Source organism: Bidens hawaiensis, unplaced genomic scaffold (genome assembly GCF_021521415.1).
Source record: "Bidens hawaiensis isolate Kalapana, Puna unplaced genomic scaffold, B.hawaiensis_p1.1 tig00017340_1, whole genome shotgun sequence".
NCBI classification, from domain to species: domain Eukaryota; kingdom Viridiplantae; phylum Streptophyta; class Magnoliopsida; order Asterales; family Asteraceae; genus Bidens; species Bidens hawaiensis.
Window position 1 is genome coordinate 478850 of NW_027492621.1, and position 22861 is coordinate 501710.

The window sequence follows — 22861 nt, forward strand, 5'->3', positions numbered from 1 at the left end:
AAGGAAATGGCGCAAAGCACACAACACGTAGATATGGAGAGAGAGCCTTTAAAAAGAGATGGAGACCAGTCGAACGATGAATACAACTTAAATGAACCATAAAAAGTCTATTTAGAAAACATCCTTGATAGAAGCCACTCCTCCCTAGCTCCCTACTCTATCTTTGATAATTAACCTAAATATTTTAATTTTTTGACACATTAATTTGTATTATTTGTACGTTTTTAAAATCTCTAGAAAACTTAGAAATATTTTATTTTAATTCATTTAAATTATCTATTAGTATAATTGAGAAGTTTGGTGTCATAAATAAATTTTTCTAGGCCTTTTACATATAAGATATATTTTTGAAATGAAGTCATAATCTAACTCTTTGATAGTGTGACTTGTGTGAATTTCTTTTAAGTTGGTTTGTGTTGGCAATGCCATAGTTCCGTCCTAATCTAGACATGTATGTTAGTGTTTTTATTTTCTTTTCTTTTTTCCTATTAGAAAATGAAGTGACAAAATTGAAAGTATAGTATACTTTTAAGTTTTTAACAACTTTATGTAGTGCGAATCCTACTCTAGACATATGAATGTTTTTATTATTTTGTTTTGTTTCTATTAGAAACTGAAGTGACAAAATTGAATAAAAGTACAGAATATCTTTAACTTTGTAATGGATTTGCGGTTAATACTCATCTAAAAAAATTAAGGAAATTGTTTTATTTCTGGTTTTAGCATCGGTGGAATAACACATATAACTGAAACCGACCGAATTCATGTCGATTTATCGCCTCAACGCTTGGGACCGACAACACTTGGATTTTACCTTCGTCCGGGTTTTACCAACCGGCCCCGACGCAACACTAGTTAATGATAATCACCAATGAATTATCTATGAATGTCTGTCGGTAATCCGTCCGAAAAATAATATGTTAATTAAATGTCTAGGGGTGTTATTAGTAAAGTTGTCGGCAATCCGTTGGTGATCTGTTTAGAATACCCGTCAGTAACTTATACTTATCTGAAAACAAGTTACCCACGTCGTGGTTCTTGATGGATGTTCACCGACAAACTAATGTTGGTAATTTAGGACCGTGCTTACAAGTTGGTAATTATGGAAGGAACTAAGTTGACAAGTTGGTCAAGTGGGTTTAGTTTTCTAATTGTAATATGATTATTATGGTAATGCATTGGTCATCAAGTTATGATTATATTATAAATATAGGGCTTGATTAAAGGCTTTAGATATGTGATCAATTGAGAATTATTGTAACGAGTTTTTGAGACAATTTTCTCTTGCAATAATAAAGTGTTTGATCGATCCTGTGCCTTGAACTGGTATCAGAGCTTGGTGTAATCGCGGTCCAAGCTCGAGGTATCCTAGATTAATATCAAGATCCAGCCGCCGCATGGAAGCCTGTCGTCGTCGTGAAGAGATCTAGGGAAAATCGTTTTTTGTTGGCGGCGATGGCTGATCTTTATTGGAGAAGATAATCGGAGATGCAGGCGGCACGATAGAGGCTAACGATGGCTTCCGACGGGGTGGGTGACTGGTGGTGGTCTTCTGAAGATGATAAAAAAGTGTATTGTTTTTAAGGTTTTTTTTTTGGAATTTATTATTATATTATTTATCAAATGTTTATATATGTAATATATATATATATATATACACACACTATATATATATATAGATAAGTTTTTAATTTGTTTTTTTGTTTATTTAAAATATTTTTAATTAAATAGGTAAAAAGACTAAATGGCCATCATGTGTAAGGCAAATAACCTGACTTAACGAGAAAAATTAGCTAGGTTATGGTCAAACAACAAGCATTGTTGGATTTGTAAACGTAAAGTATAAAAAATATCAATTTTGAAGATTAACGAATGAAATTAAATGCAAAAATAAAGGGCAATATCTGCAATTCTGTTTATTCAATTCTTAATGCAATGGTTTTGACTTATGAGTTTAAAAGTCAAAATTTTGAATTCAAAAGAAGCAAGAAATTAATGTTAATTTGGAAGCAATTTAAAAAGAAACAAGATTCTTCCCAGCAAATGCATGGAAATTTGGTGTACTTTATTTCTCCTTTCACTCGGTTTAAATATACGTCCCGTCCCACACCCACCTTCAAGCTTGTGCTTCTCTATATATGCATACACTCACCCACAACGACTATTGATCATTTTTGCTGAGAAGAAAACCGAAAGACACACGACTAATTAATATCGCACTGAAGAAATGGTGACACCCGGGTTTAGATTCTACCCAACCGAGGAAGAGTTGATATCATTCTATCTAAAGCACAAGATAGAACCGAGGACAACAAGATTGCAGCAAAGTATTGACACAGTCATACCCGAGCTTAATGTTTACGATTTCTATCCATGGCATCTCCCTCGTTAGTACTTCAATTACGACTTTAGCATATGTCTTTTTATTCATTTTCGTGTACAAAATATTGTTCGCATGCATACAATCATAATCTTATAAGTTGGTATCCATGCCATATAGTTATTAGTGGTGTCAGTTTTTCTTAAAGCAGAATCTAATCTGAACTATTTTCATAAAAAAAAGTTTTGCGTAGAATTCTAACACGTGAGAATACGATAACACATAGTTTTTGTATCAGAATTTTAAAAGGCATAAATCATATAATTTAAGCAGCAAATTCGAGAGCACTCATTATTTTGCTTAGAATTTTAACACTTGAGAATATGATAACTTTTATATCATAATTTTAAAAGGCATAAAATCACATAATTCAAACAGAAAATTCGACAGACCGTACCCATCAAGTGCTAAGAATAAACCCTGAAATAAAGACTTCCACCTTTATGTGTTTATATATATATATATATATATGTGTGTGTATGAACAATTTTCATCTCATGTATAATATTTATGAACCAGAATATGTCAGAGAATGTTGTCAAGGAGACCCTGAACAGTGGTTCTTTTTCATTCCGAGACAAGAAAAAGAAGCGCAAGGAGGAAGACCATCTCGCCTCACGAGTTCTGGCTACTGGAAAGCCACTGGCTCGCCAAGCATTGTTTACTCTTCTAGTAACCGAGCCATCGGGATCAGGAGAACCATGGTTTTCTACAATGGTAGAGCTCCCACCGGAACGAAGACCAAATGGAAGATGAATGAATACAATGCTTTTCAAGATCAATCCTCAAATAATATCAGGAAACCCACGGTATATATATATATTTTCATTTGATCTTGTTCGTTTCTTATTTAATTAATTTAAAAATAGTGTAATTCAAATTGAGTTTGTCTACGACTTCTATTTTGGAAGATAGAATAAAATTATGTATTTAGAAGTTTTAAAAATAACAAATATTATAATCTACAAGAGAAAAACTAAATTGTATGCTCAATGAAATTAGAAAAGGCAAATAAAATTTTAAAACATGCGTTTGTGTTTTTAAATAACGACAGGTCTATAAACGATTCAAACAATATTCAGTAAACCATTTGTGATTCATTTGGCGGAAAGTTGGTTTATGAGACAACTAGACAAGAACATCTTTTGTCGTTTATGTTTTGTTCGTTTACAAAAGTAAAAGGATGAAATACTTCCATGTTACATCATGAAGTGACATAAGAGTTATTGGACCACATATTGTTTATAATATAAAACAATACACGAATATAAAACGCATAGTCTATGAAACAAATATTCTAGAGGAATTTGAATCCTGCAAAGAATTTTTTAAAACAATACACGAATATAATTTTTATACCATTTTCTTACTTTTATATTCGGTATTTATGCTCATATATGTTGTTAAATCCCGTCTAATTCATGCAACTTCTAACTTTATTTGTTGTATGACACAAACTATTAAAACGCAGTTGATGAAAGAATTAAGTTTGTGCCGAGTTTACCTAAAATCAAATAGTTTGAGGGCATTTGATAGAAGGCCGTCGAGAGTGATGATACACGAGCCACCAATGAATCTGCAACCCTTTCAAAATAACGAGCGTCAGGCAACCACATCAACTTGTCCTAGCCACCCTTCTTCGATGATATCAGGGACTACAAGCTTGCCTGATCATAGTCATGATCACTCCTTGAATGATCAAAATGTTAATGATTATTCTTACTCTATGATGGAAAGAGATGAATTTGATAAATGGTTCTGAGTGACTGAGGTTAGTTAAAGCATAGCTTGAATAAGAAAATGATTTATAGTTTTGAATATGTATGTAACTATATGTAGATGATAACCTTATTAGCTAAGTTGTCTAGCCAACTTTCTTTATATATATTGTAATTAGTTTTGCTTATATCATTATATTTTAACTTTTAAATAAGCAAAAGTTTTCAAAAATCGTAAAAAATAAATAAAAACGTATTTGAATAAAAAGAAAGAAAAAACCGTTGTAGAAAAGATAAAATAAAGGTTTTTAATCGTCAAAATCAAAAAGGCCATCATGGGCCAAGATCCGAAGGGATCAATCTTATTGATTGGCTCGGCCAAAGGAAAGGAAAATATGACTTACAGGTTAGAGATAATAAATAAAATATAACCAAGATAGGATCGTATATCAAAATGACAAATGGAGAAAGAAATGAAAGGTTTTAATCTTATTTTTTAAGAACTTTAAAGAGGGTGCAAGATTAAAAAAAAAGATTAAAAAATTGAAGTAAGATATATTGAGGTTATGGCCTGTGGGTTTAAGTCCTGAAAAGAGAGAATTTTGTTAATACTCCTATAAAAATAGGGGTGTTGGCCGGTTATCAAGCTTGCTTTAGGAAAACCCAGGTGGACTCTGGTTTCGAAATGACAACATTTGCACAAGACATAGCTCAAATCCTTCATTACAAATATTCATCTAAAAGTGACTCAAATGGTATTCGAACTTGAGTCTTCACTAAAAAACCCAAACTTCTTACCATTATGTCACAAGTGGGATATCGAATTTGCTTTCTTAATTGATGTATTAGAGTTATTTTATTATTATTTTTTTTAGTTTTTACCGGCTCATTAAGTTTCTTTTCCTTTTTATTTATTTTAATCAAATCATATCGATCAAATCTAAACTACAAGAATCATTCCAAATAATTTAAATTCAAATTACAAAGAAGGAAACATAAAAAAGCTATTCAAACATTAAAACTTAACTCACTACCGATCTCATTATCAAATACAAATGAAAAACAACTTGTCAAAAAAATCAAGTCGCTTGCTACTTGTATCAATAATAAATACAACTGAATTTAAAAATGTCGAATAAAACTGTGTTAAATCTCAAAAAACAATAAAAGAAAACATGTCAAGAAATTTGATGATCCACTTAATGATCACTATTCATTCTTCTGAGCTTAAAAGAGATTGAGACATCTTCATTATGGCCACAATGTCCACAAATTCCACACACCAAAGTCTTCTCCCCCTTTTCTTATCTAAAGCATTTTGTAGTTTCATTGAGTGATTATGGCCTTTTTCTCTCATTTTAGATCTAAATTTTAAAATAATTAATAGATGGAAATTGTGTTTTCCAAAATCTGAAAAGATGACAAATGGTTTCTAGGAGAGAGGATTATTGTTTTTGGTTTCTAAGTGAAATCGTGGATTCTAAAAGTTGTACAGATATTGTCAGCTATAGTTTGGTAACATGAAAGTTTCAAAGGCATCCTGCCATTCCAAATGACGGAATTAGTTTGAATTTTCAAAGTTCCGCCATTTAAAATGACAGATCTTGAATAGTGTTTGTTAGACAAGCACATATCTGATCTGGTGCAACATTTTTTTTCATTGGATACGGATCCTAAAATATTCAAACCAGTTCCGTTCTTTGGAATGACGAAACACATTCTAAACCTCCATTAACTAACAACATTTGTAAATTTTTAGGGTCCATATTTCAAATGGCAAATCACGTATAAACCACAAACAAAATTCCAACGATATTGAATTTTTAGGGTCCATTAATTCAAATCAGTACCGGCTCTGATAATAAGGATGACATGCCTATGTTGCTCTATAGTTAACAATACTTTTACCAAAACGTAAATTAAATAAATGTGCCGCAACGGTATATTCTGAATTGTATAACGTGTTATGCTGTGATATTAAAAAACTAGGTAAGGAAAAGCGGTGCCACATAATCAAAACCAACTAAAGATAACTTTTTATGGTATGTATATTAGTTCTACATTGTTATTCACAACTCAAATTGGAACAAATTAAATTAATGTCGAAGCGTAGATAAATATAAACATAAAATTTTATAAAACATGATGTGTTAAAACTTATAAGAGAAAAATAAGATATGCTATATAAATAAAATAATAAATTTATTAAAACAAAACCTTGTTACTAAAATAGAAAGAAAAAACTTTTTTTTCCGAAATTTAGAATCTAATTATTATTATCTGTCCTCAGATCCTAGATATATGTGGGCGTAGGAAAGTGTTGGTTTGCTGCGAACAGGATCAGTCTCTTTTCCAAATGTGGTATATGATTAATATGGTTTTCAACTATGGATTTTGAGCAAATGGTTTTTCAGCCACTGGTTTTTGAAGATTGTGGGCCTCGACTGGTTTTCCGGTTCGCACATTCCTAGGCCGGCTTGACTTTGAATTTCTACGGGGTGTGAATTTAAGTCTTGTGGCTATCCATACAAGTGTTGAGAGCATTCTTAACCTTTCCCTCATCTCAAAATCCAAATTACATTAAAAGACATTAATTTTTTCTCTTATTTTCAATTGAATAATATATTTTCATGCATTTATAATTACATTTTCTTTTTCTTCTACTCATAATCACATTAAAAAATATTAAAAAATTATAGAAAGTGAACAATAACTTTTCAAATATACTATAAAATCATTATATTTTCTCTATCATCTACTCACAACACTCTACACCACCACCAATGTTGTAAGAACCCCAGTCATGTTATTTAATGGAGAGAATGTAAATGCTCTAACGTATTAGTAGGTTATAAAGTGCTTGAGTTTACGTTAAAGATGATGATCCTTACATAAATAATTACACACAAGACAGGTTAATTCAAAACATTTTCTCAAAATTTAAAATCAGAAACAACCACTTTAATTTGACATTTTCGTGTAACCTTCACGCGTAGCATTGTTTAATGATTAGTTTTAATTATTTAATTATAATCATTTTTGGTTTATATTGCAACAACGTAAAGAAGGTGCAAAGACCTTTTTCGTTTCTTGACTCTTTTTTCTTTCACATGTTTCAAATAAAATTGGAATTAATAACCATTTGAGTATAAGACATACATATTTTATTTTCTTGACTATATATGTATTCTTTTAATTAAAAACATCTGGTTTGCACAAAAATATATAAAGAATTTTGAGTGGCTAATGTATTAAACAAGAACACAAAATTAGAGCATCAGAGTAGATTCTTTATTCTTTTTTCTAAATCTCAACCAAAAATCATAATTTAACTAAATGTGTTTATCACTTTTGACTTGGTAAGAATGGAAAAACCTTTAACAAAGAGATCTAATCATCTAATTAAGAACATATAAAAACGGATACCTTAAATTCAAACTGGAATTAAATTAAAATTTATGAACATATAAACAGCTATGAGAGTTGTTAACTAAGTTATGAAAGTGAAACTGCAATTAAAGTTAAATTTAAAGCGATATTTCTATAAAATCAAAATTTCACGAAACTTAATGCAAATTGGCTAGTTAAGCACCATAAGTTTATTTATCAACTTATCTAAATGTTAGTGATGCCTAGGGCGGCCGTGAATTTGAAATCCTAGTAAGTGTTGGAAGTAATTTCCAACTTGATAGGCCCGTCACGTGTAGGTGATCAAGTTAGACCTATTGGGCCCATGGAATTAAGGTTTTATTATATTTGGTAATGTCTTAGCTAAAATGTTAGGTTAGTCTATATAAACAAAGATAGGTTAAACATTATAGAATGTGATCAGGTGCGAGATACAACCAAGTTAGGGTTTATCTAAAGACACACAAGATGCAACCGAGTTAGGGTTCATCTAGATGCAACCAAGTTAGGGTTCATCAAGAGTCAAACCGAGTTAGGGTTTGAGATATTGTAATCAGTTTTTTGAGTTAGATTTCTGATTAATATAAACAAGAGTTATTTGTTTATTCGTATTTGATTATCGATCTAGGACTTGAATTGGTATCAGAGCCAAGTTTAAGAAATCAATAATTAGTTGGCGGCGAGCGGTGGCTTGAGGAGGAGCTATTAATCGGCGAATATTGGAACCAAGTTTGGTGCGTATTGATACGTCGGAGTAGCGGCGTGGGTACGGAGGTGTAACAAGGGTTGTTAGCGTTCAGTTCTGGTTTTGCAACGGCTAAAGTGTCGACGCCATAGGATTTTGATCACCAAGTTGGGTTCCGTGTTGAAGTCACTTTTCACAAGCAGGTCAGTCAGAGTCGGATCTGTAACGTCGATTTGTTGTTCGACGGCAACAATAGGGAGAACCAACGGAAAGCTCAGTAACGTTGGTTGGGTTCTAATTGCATTCTTTTGTTGAAGTGAGGTTTCTTGTTTTGCCATTAATTAACCCAAGGAGGCTGCTAAAAAGTCAAGGTGGTGTTACAAAAGCCAAAAGTTCAAAAAGGATTAAAAGCTTGGCTTAGTGGCTTACAAAGGAAGCTAGAAGGGTTACGAAGAAAAAACATAATATTTTAAGCAATTTATTTTGTTTGAAGTTCAAGTGGTTTACAAGCAAACGGATTCAGTTTTGAAAAGTTGTTCAGATTGATTTGTTCATATTCTTTCAACGGGCTGAAGCAAGGGATTGGACAAACGGGTTTAATTTAGAGTTTGTTTTTATACGAGTTGAACGAGTTATGTTTTGACCAAGGGTTTGATATTTTGGACCGATTTGGGAACTTAAGAAGATCAAGAAGACTAATGTTCGCTCGATTAGGTGACATGGAGCGCAACCAAAGGAGTGGTTATGCGAGTTCATACGACTGAGTGAATGGTCAGGGACGGGGTCACGGAAGATGTCGAGTTCGGGAAAGCCGAAAGAGCACAGTCATGGATCAAGAGAAGTTCCGGGAGATCAAGACTAAGATGGTTGTGAAAGCCAAGAAGGTCAAGATCATGGTTCGAATCAAACATGTGAAGAAGACAAGTTTGGAGACAAAGATTCACCTATTTCAAGTCGGAAATTAGGGGGGTGATTGTTGAAAGTAATTTCCAACTTGATAGGCCCGTCACGTGTAGGTGATCAGGTTGGACCTATTGGGCCCATGGAATTAGGGTTTTATTATATTTGGCAATGTCTTAGCTAACAAGTTAGGCTAGTCTATATAAACAAAGATAGGTTAGACATTATAGAATGTGATCAGGTGCGAGATACAACCAAGTTAGGGTTTATCTAGAGACACACAAGATGCAACCGAGTTAGGGTTCATCTAGATGTAACCAAGTTAGGGTTCATCAAGAGTCAAACCGAGTTAGGTTTGAGATATTGTAATCAGTGTGTTAAGTTAGATTTTCTAATTAATATAAACAAGAGTTATTTGTTTATTCGTATTTGATTATTGACCTGGGACTTGAGTAAGTTGTTGCTAGAATTTGCTAAAGAACGAATATGGTGGATTCGGTTTCCATTGTGCAGAAATGTGTAAAGAGAAAACATAAATGGTAAAGAAGATGAGCATGAACCAAAGAGTTCTAGTAGAGAATAAAGGATGCCGTGTGTACAGCTGAGCTCGTGCAATTTCATAAAATTTGGGGGGTGGAGAGTTGGGATAGAGATGTCGATGTCGGAGTAAACACAAAGAATGTGATGATTTTCATTAAATTATGGGGATGTGGATAACCGAAAACCAAATGTGGTTTGGGTGCTCTTATGTCACTGTTTGGTCTCTGCTGCTAATTAGAGGTTTTCCTCTTCTTTTTATTTTAGAACAACATTTTCTAGTCAGTCGTTAGTCATTACAACTTCTAACTAACAATCTTGGGATCACCATTTTCATGATGCAAATGTGGGTAGTGATCTTTAATTGGTTAAGTATAGGATCATCAGTTACTTCTCTCTAGTTGAGATTGTCTTTACAAATTTTATCTCATTTTAGTTAGTCTTTCCTAACCAGCTCCATGTGTTTATGAATTTGTGTCATTTAAAAATAAAAAAAGAGAAAAGGATCATCACTTACATGTGCGTTAATGTTGCAATATCAGTACTGAAAAAACACCAGTTCAACCATCAATCTAATTGCTTATCCTTTAGGTTGAGGTCTAGTCTTTCCCATGAGCGGTTAAACGTAATCCAGTCAATCTGAGTGTAAGTACCTGCAAAATAGAACACTGTGAGCTCGTTACTAAAAGGAGAAGGAGGGTCTTCTCGTAACCACTATCTGACGTGAGAATCAGTGTTAGCAATTAAGTAAATAAGTATTGACTATCACGAAACATTCGTGAGTGTTCCACAATAGTCAATACTTATTTACTTAATCACCTTATTTATAACAAGGTGTTTGAAAAAATATTACAATAAGAAGTTAAGAACACAAAACCACTTTATCTTTTTGCTAATAAATTATCTCTTTTCTAAACGGAACGTGTTTAGAAAGTTATAGATCACTTAAAAATTAAATTTAAAAACAACTTCAAAAGTCGTGAGTTTACTGCGCCAAGAAAATTCGTTAATTTGAAATTTGTTTTTGTTTAAATGGAATGGAAATCAAACTTAGAAAGTGAGCGGAACCACCACAAACGATATCATAAATCGGCCACATTTTTTGAGTTTTTTTGGGTATATAATAATTGTCTTCTTAAAATAACAAAGTGACTTAATCATGCTTTCGTGATTCTATAATATATAAATATAGAGTGTTCATATTTATGTACGTTTTAATAAAAGTATTGTTCTAAGTTTGAACGGGTTAAATATAAGTTTTTTTTCTTTACACATGAAAGTTTTGTTCAAGATCGAACGGTCAAATATAAGTTTCAATAAAAGTTTCTTTTTTCTTTTTTTATCAATTTTAATAGCAGCTATAATTTTTGTATTACGTCATGGAACTTTTATGTAATGAAACCGTAAAAAAATAGTATTGTAAACAATATGAAGTTTCGCTACCTGTAAGAAACCAAATTGTACATGTTCAATAATGTATTTTGTGTCATAAAGTATACTAATTCATGGTACCATACTGGTAACGAGACGAACATAACCGATTTTTACCTAATAAATTCGCACCAACATCAGTATCAAACCATGATAATAATCGTTTTTATGGTTTTAGTAGATTTCTTTTCATATATTTTATTTTAAAAGTCTTAATATACTATTGCGTGACACTTAACGTTATCGATGTATTTTTTTAACCAAATCTCTCTTAACGTGTGAAAAATCCCATTAGTTTGATCATCCTCAAATTACGTAACAAAATTTATGCCCAAAATTATTTGAACCTACGTTATACCCGCCACCGACAAATATTTAGAAGAAAACTAAAAGCAGTTGGTCACGCCGTAATATTAACAGTTGAGTCCTTAGACTGCTTTAATCTTGGAAAATTTCTAAAATAGCCTCTTTTAGTGAGAGAAGTCCTAATGATGTATATATGTGTGAACCCTCGGGTGGGTAAAAGTGAAATTGCACTAATTTTGACGTTATTTTACTAATCTCGTGAAAATAACGTTAAAAGTGACGGACGGTTAATCAGGCATCATGTAGTGGCGTTGATAGCCGAAAGACAAGGTTACATGCACCGATCAGCCGGTGTCCCGATGATTGAGTGCTATGTGCCTTATGTCCAAGGCTTGATGCAAAACTACTATCGAGCCGGGGGTCTCACCGGAAGCAGCCTCTCTATCCTTATGGGGTAGAGGTAAGGCTGTCTACATCTTACCCTCCTCAGACCCTACCATAGCTTTGCTATTGGTGGGATATACTGAGTACGATGATGATGATGATGAGTGAGAGAAGTCCTAAAATAGCCTTTTTTTTCTTCAAAATCTTTTATAATTTGAACTGTCAAGACGTATTGGGAAAAAATAAAAATAAAGACGAGATTTCGAAAGAAAGTCAGGTAAAAGACGAGATTTGGGGAAATAATGTCGGTAAAGTCCAAATTATTTGTAATCTTGGAACAAAAGTTCAAATTTTTCAAAAACTTTTTTACTCAAAAAAACCGTTCCTTTCCCGTCCAAATTTTCAAATTCTTGGAAAATTATATTTTTTATAATTATACCCCATCACCACCATCACCACATTGAACCACCACCACCACCACCACCTTGAACCACCACCATCACCGACGCCGTCGGCCCCACCCAATCACCACCACCTTCACTATCACCGTCACTCATCATTTTCCACCATTTTTAAAAACTCATCTTTGTTTACAAAATAATAATCTTTACCATGAACCTCACCGGGTCTCATGGCCCGACTCGTTGCAATCACAACAAAGTGAATATTATTCCTGACTTCTCTCAGGCATTTTATCAAATAGTCTTTGCCCACACCACTTGGGCCACCAATAACAATAACCAAAGGGCAATGGCTCTGAACTGAACGATGAGCCCATGGTGGTTTCCAGTGACCGGTAAAGTTCGGACCTGTCGGCGGATTCCGGCGACGGAATTGGGGCGGCGGGTCGCGGTTGTCGGACATGTTGAAATTGAAATTGATTTGGGGGTTTTGAAATTGGGGGTGAATTGGGTGAAGACGAGTAAAGGGTTAGTGGGTTTTTTGGTGAGGAATAATGGGCTGAGCTTGAAATATGGGATTGTGGTGCACAATAGTCGAATTAGCATCGGATTTAACGGGGGTTTTGACGTTGTGGGTGATATTGTAACCATAACCGACGCCTATGGTGGTAGTGACGGTGGTGATGATGAGGTGGGGCCGACGGCGTCGGTGATGGTAGTGGTTCAAGGTGGTGGTTCAAGGTGGTGACAGTGGTTCAGGGGTATAATTGTAAAAAATATAATTTTCCAAGAATTTGAAAATTTTGACGGGAAAGGTAGGAAATACAAAAAAAAGTTTCTCAAGATGGTTTTTTTAAGTAAAAAAGTTTCTGAAAAATTTGAACTTTTGCTCAAAGATTACAAATAATTTGGACTTTACCGACATTATTTCCCCAAATCTCGTCTTTTACCTGACTTTCTTTCGAAATCTCGTATTTATTTTTATCTTTTCCCAATACGTCTTGACAGTCCAAATTTTAAAAAATTTTGAAAAAAAAGGGCTATTTTAAAATTCACTCACTAAAAAGGGTTATTTTAGAAATTTTCCCTTTAATCTTCAACACGAAACCAATAAATTAATTAGAAGATGTCACGCCCTTCAAAGAAGAGGAAAAAAACACGTATGAAGATGTCACATCTACGTTGCACACTTGCATGGTTTCAAGTCATTTCATATAGTATAAACTTTTTGATAAATAATAAATATATTTACTTATATAATAATTCATATTTTAAAATTTCCTTATTCTTTTCAAACTTTAAACAAATATAAATTTTACGCATTAAACAACTATAAATTTTAAAGTCTTCGAAAATTTATATAAAAGAAACCAAATTTTCCATATAAACCCACGTGGTTATAGAAATGACATTGATAATACTTTAAAGCTTATGTAAAAAAAACAGGCGCGTTGTGGTGTGATAACTAAACCGAACAAAAATTAGACATGAAAGGTTTAACAACACACGAACGTTGCATTATGTTAACTCGCAATTCAGTTGGGTTTGAATTAATATGTCGTTGTCATAGGTCTAATGAAAAATAACTTTAACCCTATTACGATGACATGTCGTATTTAAGCTAAGTTTTCTTTTCTTTAAAAAAATGTATTTAACGATTGCGATGACATGTTACCAACAATGGGGACAAAACTTTGGCTACAATCTATATGGCGACAACATATCATCAGGAGTCCATGCAACGACCACATTTGGGGTCTATGTGACGAAATTTGTTGTCGAAAACTCGACATAGCCACAATGTCTTGTAGCGAAGAAGCATGATCTTACTTTTAAGCAACATATATTTGTTAATTCATTTTTAAATTTGAATTTGGAAAGCAGATAACATATATGGCCAGGGGGTAGAGTTAGAGTGATGTCAAGGTTTTGAGCCTTGTCTATGACGGGTTCGTGCAATGGTGTGAAATATACGGTCTAGATATGTACTGTAACATCTAACCGTTAAAAAACTAAACTAACATGGCCTACACAACAATTAATATGTTTTGAATTTGGAAGGCCATTTGAATTGAACAAGAGACAGCAAACTGACTGATTGGATATGTAAACGCAAAAACACTTTTAGGAAAATGCCTGGAAATTTAATTAGTGTGCTGATCATTTTTCTCGTTTCACTCGGCTTGAATGAGATTCCCACACCTACATTCTCTATATATACAATAATATACCCACAGTAACCCACAACTATTTCCAACTATCTATGCTTAGTCCGATTATTGATTGTCTTTGCTGATTAGAAAACCAAACTACACGTAATAAGACCGCGGGGGAGGAAATGGCAATTCCAGGGTTTAGATTCTATCCAACGGAAGAAGAGTTAATATCTTTCTACTTAAAGCACAAGATAGAACCAGGCACCAATAGATTGAAGCAAAGTATTGATAGAGTCATACCCGAGCTTAATGTTTACGATTCGGACCTCCCTCGTTAGTGCCCCCCTTAGTTCCTATCTTTTGATTTGTTTTCGTGTTAAAAACACCCGTTATGATAATCGGAATCTTGTTAGTAACTGTTTATGTTTTAGCAATAACTTGACTTCACACAAAAAACAGTTACAAAATTTGAGAATAAACCATAAAATGAAGAAATATCATTATGCATAGTTAGGGTTTGTTATAATTCTCTCTCTTTTTTTTTGTTTATGATTTTATTAGTTTTCATGTAATCTAATCACCCCCTACATTCTAATTGATAATTTTCATGATTCTAGTGATTTAAATATTTTATGTATATTTTGATTGATAGTCGTTGAGAATAAACCCTAAAATAAAGATATATGTACCACTTTTTTATGTATCTATCATTGTATATTTGGTCTCATGTATTATATTTTGGAACCAGAATATGCCGGGGAGCTTTGCCAAGGAGACACTGATGAGTGGTACTTCTTTATTCCAAGGCAGGAAAACGAAGCACGAGGCGGAAAACAATCCCGCCTCACAAGTACCGGCTACTGGAAAGCCACCGGGTCCTTGAGCACCGTTTACTCTTCTAGTAGTCAAGCCATTGGAATAAAAATAACCATGGTGTTCCACATTGGTAGAGCTCCCACTGGGACAAAGACCAAATGGATGATGAATGAATACAATGCTTTTCAAGATCAATCCTCAAATACTAACAGAAAACCTACGGTACATATTTTCATTATTTTTATATTTCTTGTTTAAGGTTCAAAATAGTATAATTCAATTTGAGTTTGTCCATGACTTCTGTGTTGGAAGATTAAAAACCAGTTCACAAAGCTTTAAGACGGTCATTTGTTATAGAATATAAATTTTAATTTGTAGGTTTACATAGTTCATATAATCGTTTCATAAATAAAAAGAAAACATGTTAAATTATTTTACTTATAAAGTTGATATTATTATTATTATTATATATAATAATTAGGATTATTATTATTATATATAATAACTAGGAACTTTGGTGCCGCTAAGTGCCGATTCGGCCACTTGGCGGCACCGTATTCATCCTAGATTTTGTTTTTTTAGTTCTAGTATCGCGACAAATATAACGGAAACCGAACGAATTCGCGTAGACTTGCTGCATTTTGTTTTAATTTCGATACTATAACCAATGTGACGGAAATTAGCCGAATTTGCGTAGATTCACCGCCTCAACTTCCAGGATCGGAAATGCTCGGATCTTCCCAACGCCTGAGTGTTACCGACTGACGCCGCTCAATTGATCCAACTCAAATTTTATATGTTTTTGTTTTATTTTTGGTTTTTAGTTCCGGTATTATACACACTTAACCGAAACCGACCGAATAGCGTCGACTTACCGCCTCAACACCCAGGACCGACAAGTTTGGAATTGTCACCGCCCGAGTTTTACCAACTTGCCCGGTGCAACGCGCCGGGTATCACACTAGTTTCAATACTAAATACCATTGATCTCTTCAACACCATTGCGATCTCTTGGTAACCGGAGTGTCATTTGCCTTCAGATTAAGAAAAAATGACAAAAATGACATTCAGGTTACGAAGGGGTCACAATAATGTTTATATTTAAAAGAATAAACGAACATAAAACACATTGTCTCATCCTTGGTATATAAATTAACTTATGCAACTTGTAACATATTTTGTTGTATGGCATATAAACTAATAAATTGCAGGTGATGAAAGAATTCAGTGTGTGCCGAGTTTATGTGAAATCAAACAGTATGAGGTCATTTGACTGAAGGCCGATGGGGGTGATGATAAACGAGCAACCTCCGGTTCCTCAACCCCTTCAAAATAACGAACAACATGCGACCACATCAACTGGTCCGAGCCAGCTTCCATCGATCACGACGAGTTTATCTGATCGGAGTCTGGACTCCTTGGTTATTTATCATCCTCACTCTAGGTCTATGATGGATTGTGATGATCAACCTTTATGGGATTGGGATGAACTTGATAGATGGCTCTAAGTGTTCACCTTTGGCAAGAAGAACGGTTGGTGATTAAAACCTTTTAATTATACTTATATAGGCATAATAACCTTTAATTTAGTTATACTTATTTAGGCATAATTTGATTAGGGTGAAGACATACCTTAGGGGTTCAAGTTTAAGGAAAATCTGAGCTAATTGAGTGTTCTAGTTTCAATAGCTCATGTTTTTATAAGTTTATTTTGTTAGTATTGTGTGTGGTTGTTTGAGAAAGAAACGGAAACAATTTGCTTATCTTCGTTTTACATAAATATTTGTTAGCATCCTATTCATTTCGACGTCTTAGCATGTGTCATGCATGCGCGTTTTATGTTGGAAATCAAAGGTACTAAACATAACGTGGCACTTAATCCAACTCAAACTCATAATACCTAGAACTAGATAAACATATTAAACAAACCAAGCAGTTATCTTGACCCATACCCATTTGACACAAGTCAATAAACTAAACGTATGATCTTTCAAACTTCTGTCGGTTCGTCCCTTTAACTTTCTTGATTCTTTCACGTGTGAACTCATTAGGATTTACACATTAATGGTACTTAAGTCTAGCTTCTCGTCTAAATTTGTATTCAGTATCGTTTGTGTTGTATAAGGTAATGCAATGTATTATGTCTTATGAATAACAACAGTATCGTTATTGTTATTTTATGATTTATTTTAGTAACAATGACTCGCTTCCTACAAATTGATAAGACGTACAATTATATTCCAACCTTTGTATACAACTTCTACCATATTTTGTTGTATGACATACAAACTAACAAAATGCAGTTGATGAAAATGAAGTTTGTGCCAAATTTATAAGAAACCAAGCATTTATGCTACCACATCAACTCCTCCAAGCTTTCCATCGATGACGATGAGCTTATGTTATCGTAGTCATAATCCTCCATTTAGTTACTTGTGAGGAAGATCAAGTTAATGTTATTTTTCTTTTTTGCGTTCTAACATGATTCGTGGATAGTGACATCCGACAGACACTTTCTATCGTCAAATTTAGTTTCCTAATTGTGTGAAAAAAATGGAAACATCAAATTATAAGAAAAAGTCATTTTCCTTTTAAACAATAGTGATCAATTTTTCTTCCTCCAAGCAGACCACTTTGTCGTGTGTATAATTCAAGGGACCCTCACTATTTCGTCTATGGCTTTATTTTATTTTATTTTTATTTATTTATCTTTTTTTCTTTAAAGACAATTTCTTTTACTTTTCACGACCTGAATCCATGTCCCAAGGACGTGAAACGCCCAAAAGCGGGGACGTCTCATTAGTTGGTTTTACACATGTAAACTAGTTCTTAAACTTAAATTTAAACACAGCTACGGAAGACTTTACATCATTGAAATGAATAAAACTTGTTAAATACCCAATACTTAGCAATAACTAAAGACTATGGATGCCATAAACTGCTAGGATAAATCTTCAATCCATGCACAACAATCTTTTTTCCTTGCCACTTACTAGTCTGATATGCATAAAAAACTTAGCTACATGCTGAGTGAGTTTTAGCTTAACCATCTGACAGTTACTATAGACAATTATAATAACAATTGACATGCCGAAGCACAAACACAACATAACTGAACATGCATAAAGCATAACAGACAAACTGGTTAACTACACATATCTGAACAGGTGTAATTGCAATTACCTACACACGCCACAATAGCGGTGCCCATACTTGGGGCCTATCTCGTGCCCATACAACAGGGTCTAAATATATGGTACCTACACAATGGGGACTAACTGATCGAAAGTTAACTTATCATTAACTTAGCTGACACACGACACATGCATAACGGCCTAAAACATGTTTAAACAAATTTATAGAATGGTCTAAAAACCCACCTGATCCGATTTATGTTTTGAATTGATAGTGGTTCCCTTCTTAACTGAGCCCTGCTAACTATTTTAACAATCAAGTGTTAGTAAATTGAACTGAGTGAGACAAAGTGAACCCCTATGTCGCATTTGGCTTAGATCTTTCTTTGAATGTTACAAACAGGGTTGTTTGGATCATGGTTCACTCTAATTGATTTGCATTGACTCCATGAATTGAGGGGTTCACGCAAAAAAGCGGTGGACCCGCATTTAAGAGTTCACGCAAAATATAGGTTCACGCCATGGGAGTTTTCGCATTTCGTGAGATCACGCAAAAATCGTGCTTCTCGCAAAACAGTTACCTAAGGAGAACTAGCAGGCCCACTTGTGTATTTATCTAGGCCCACTTATTTGATTTACATTACATCTACCAGAGGTGTACAAAAAAACCGTTTGGGACCGGTTTTAGGCAAACCGAACCGAACTGGTTTGGGTTTATAATCGGTTTCACCCAAACCGGTTCCCAAGCCGACCCAAACCGCCAGTTTCAGGACCGGTTCCCTTAAGATCTACCAAACCGGTTTTAAAACCGAACCGGTTTTAAAACCGAACCGGTTTGAGAAAAACCGGTTTAAAACCGGCTAAAATCGGTTAAAACCGGTTAAACCGGTTTATAAACCGAACCGAACCGACGTGATCAGGTTTGAGTCAAACCGGTTTTGACCGGTTTTGACCAGCCGTTGACTAAACCGAACCGGTTTGAGTCAAACCGGTTTTGACCAGCCGTTGACTAAACCGGTTCGGTTATAAACCGGTTCGGTTTGGGTTTAAAACCGGTGTTGTACACCTCTACATCCTACCTGCCCCAACGGTGTCAAGCCCAAAGCTAAGGGAATGTGATGAGTAATGAGCCTAAGAGCATTCTCATCCAACCCCTTGTATCATGTGAGTGGTGTTTTTATAATTTAGAGAGTGATTCAGGGTGTTGTAAGTGAAGAGTTTTTATATTTTAGAAAAAGTAGTGATTTTTCTGTATATTTGAAAAGTTACTATTCATCCCCTATAATTTTTTAATATATTTTGAAAGTGGTTGTGAGTGAAGGAAAGAAAAAAGGTAATGATAAAATGTATAAAAAGTATTATTTAATTGAAATAGAGAGGTAAAATAAAGTGAGTTTTAGTGTAATTTTTGGTTTGGAGATAGAGGGTAGGATGAGAATACTCTAGTGGCTCAGCAGGCTTTTATTATTATTATTATTATTATTATTATTATTATTATTTGTTTATTTATTGTTTTCGAAATCCACTAAACCATTTCCTTTGCGTGATCCAAAACCATTTCCAAGTTCCATTTTTTTTAATAAACTCGTGAAGCTAGGCCTGTTAGCTAGCTAAGCTCTGCATGTTTCTTGAATTTTGCTTTGAAGAACTTGTTCCATGTCTAATTCTAGTCCAGGTTCATTTGGTGCCTAATGAGGCCATTGGAGTTATGGATGATATTGAGTTTGGGCTTCTCCTGATTAATGGTTTTCACTTTTGGTAAAAAATTAATATCACATTTGTGACTTTTTTTCTTCTTCTTTTTAACGACTTTTTTTTAGTATGAACGCATGACCTTCTATTTCACACCTTAACCACTTTATTACCCATCAAAATGGGAATAACGTTTGTGACTCTATCTGATGGCTGTTTTTAATATTATTCTGATGAATAAAAACGAAAAATAACAAATCCAACATTAATTTCGGGATGGAGTAGGAGACAAGTCATTACCCTAATTAATAAGGATTAACGGGCTGCTAAAGTGATCAATTACCTTAACTAATACGGGAACGAATTTTAAAGAACTTCACATGAATTGATAATTACAGTGTGTGTGCAGTAGATAATTTTAAATATATGCAATATGGCATTCACTTGGAGATCTACATATTAATAACAATTAGTAATATGTTTCTAGTTATTGATGATTAATTTATACGAGTAATCTTAATATATTTTATAGTACCAAAAACAAACAAAACGACCATGGCTCTTTCATACGTTTTTATTGATACAAGAACGGAAGCAATTCAGAAACAACTAACAAACTTGAATCAAGGGCAGATCTAGTGTTGGGCCTGGGGGAGCGTATGCATCCCCTCAAATCTCTAGTTTATGTTATAAACTTATAATATATTAAACACAATGACCCATGCGTCACATCCTTATTTTTTTCAGTGCCCCAAACCCAACTTTTGAGCTCAAGTTTCCAAGCTTAAATTTAATTTTGTTTTGAAAAATAACAATTAAGCCTAAATTGCTTAATTGTCTAACATCATAAATTGAAAATTTGGAATCCGCAAGTTATACGGGAGTGAGAGACGAAAAGGTTTTCACATATGATCGGGTATATGCCATCGTTTAGATTTTTTTTTGTGATCTCGGTTTCTTGTTTTCATTTTAAAATGTGAGATACGCTCATCAATTGTTTACACTTTTTATTTTGATTTTTGTTGGTTTTGTTTTGATTTAATTGTTTATGTTTTTCTTGAAATTCAAAAGGCATGAGATTTTTGTTGTCATTTGAGGAACGATGAATCAGTTTCTAGGTTTCTGAAACATTCTAGCCAATTTAGAGTCTAATATGACTGTTATAATAATTAGACTGGAATATGAATTTATTCGAAGTATCATTTTTAATAGTCAATAATTCCACACTATTTAAATGATGAGAAAAAACACTTCTTGTAGGTGTTACGAATAAAGCTATAATTGACCATTTTTAAAAGATAAAATCTTGTAAAGGTCAATTGCAGTGGCGGATTTTGAACGTCTAGTATGGATGGGCCAAAATTCACGAGAGACAAAAAAATTTTTGTTTCCCCATACTCCTATGTTTCGGGTCGGCAATCCGGTTCGTATCGTCAAACATTAGAAAACAATCAACCCAAATACCAATTCAATAATTTAAATTTAAATTCAATCATTCAAATTACCGTTCTTAAACAAATAATATGGATAGATCGCAATCAAATCTCAAGGACGAATTGATATAACTTACCAAAACATAAACACATAATAAATAATATTGAATAACTCTCAATATTATATAGAGGATTTATAACTCAAAACCCCTATTACACATAACTCATGTTTCTCTATATGAACCCTAATTCGGTTGCATCTAGTGTGTGTTTCTAATATATAACCATAACTCGGTTTATATATACCAACATAACTTCCTAACCAAGACATTACCAAATATAATAAAACCCTAACTGCAACCTCATAAACCCATTACATATTAATGAATCTCATAGGCCCAATAGGCCCGACTCAGTCATCTACACGTGATAGGCCTATTAAGATGAAAATTACATCCAACAAAATATGGGCTTATTTTTTGTACTAGGCTTTGTTTTTTAACCTTTCATGGCTGGCCCGGACTCAAATAATATGGATGGGCCAGACACAAACAACATGGATGGGCCGGACTCAAATAACATGGTTGGGCCGGACTTAATAAATATAATTTTTTTTGGAATTTTTCCGGTAAAATTACACTACTAAACGAAAAAGATGGTGGGGCCACGGCCCGGTTTGGCCCAAAGAAAGGACCTCCGCTGGTCAATTGTAATATGTATTTTGGTTATTATGTTTAATAAAATTTGTTGCTTAAATTTCTACACAAAGTTTATTTAATGTAACCCCCCCCCCCCCTCCCCTTCCATTTTCGTTCGACCCGACCCATCTTGGGTTGACCTACTTTAGTTTGACTAAATCCGTTCTAGGTTAACCTTTTTTGGTACCCACTGGCTAAAATTTATGGATTCACCACTGACTTGAATAATAACTTTACCACCCAAAATCAAACACAATGTCTTGGGTTCATTCCAATGTGTATGCTTTTTCTGACATCAAATTATATTTATTAATTTTGGCAAAACGAAAGAAGTTTCTTATCATTCTGAAATCTTTCCATGTCTTGTGTATCTTAGCTCACCCATGCTTCAATACCATCTTAATTGGAAGCATCCATCAGCACGGAACCAATTTGGTTTGTGAATTGAAACGTCATAGTTACAGCTGCTGGATTTCCCCATCTGAAATCGAATGTGTTGTAAGGGATCCCACAAAAGTTTGAAAGCAGAAAGGATATGTTGACAATAATATCTAAAAAATCTTCTTTAGTCCCTAAACTTGATATAATCGATTCCATCCTTTGATAACCATTTGCATATTTTGGAGTCGTTCAAGTTCCATCTTCTGTTCATTAATCTTGGAAACCAGCATACTTAATGAAGTTGCACTTTCAAGTTTCATGTTGGGTATATTGGCGGAAAAATTTAATAAATATGGCTTAAACATAGACGAACTTGCCAATGCGGTGTTGTAAAGTTGAGA

The 22861-nt window shown here is 33.8% G+C and overlaps 1 protein-coding gene and 2 pseudogenes across 1 annotated transcript; 2 read left to right on the forward strand and 1 right to left on the reverse strand.

Moving 5' to 3' along the window:
• Positions 1-2227: 2227 nt before the first annotated feature.
• On the forward strand, positions 2228-9064 carry LOC143553597 (NAC domain-containing protein 90-like). The gene is made up of 5 exons (XM_077043562.1): positions 2228-2387; positions 2900-3189; positions 3852-4126; positions 8855-8905; positions 8968-9064. The coding sequence occupies exons 1-5, from the start codon at positions 2228-2230 to the stop codon at positions 9062-9064; spliced, it is 873 nt and encodes a 290-aa protein (XP_076899677.1).
• Positions 9065-12298: 3234 nt separating this feature from the next.
• On the reverse strand, positions 12299-12756 carry LOC143553575 (guanylate kinase 3, chloroplastic pseudogene; annotated as a pseudogene).
• Positions 12757-14482: 1726 nt separating this feature from the next.
• LOC143553599 (NAC domain-containing protein 90 pseudogene) lies at positions 14483-16630 on the forward strand (annotated as a pseudogene).
• The last annotated feature ends 6231 nt before the right edge of the window (positions 16631-22861 follow it).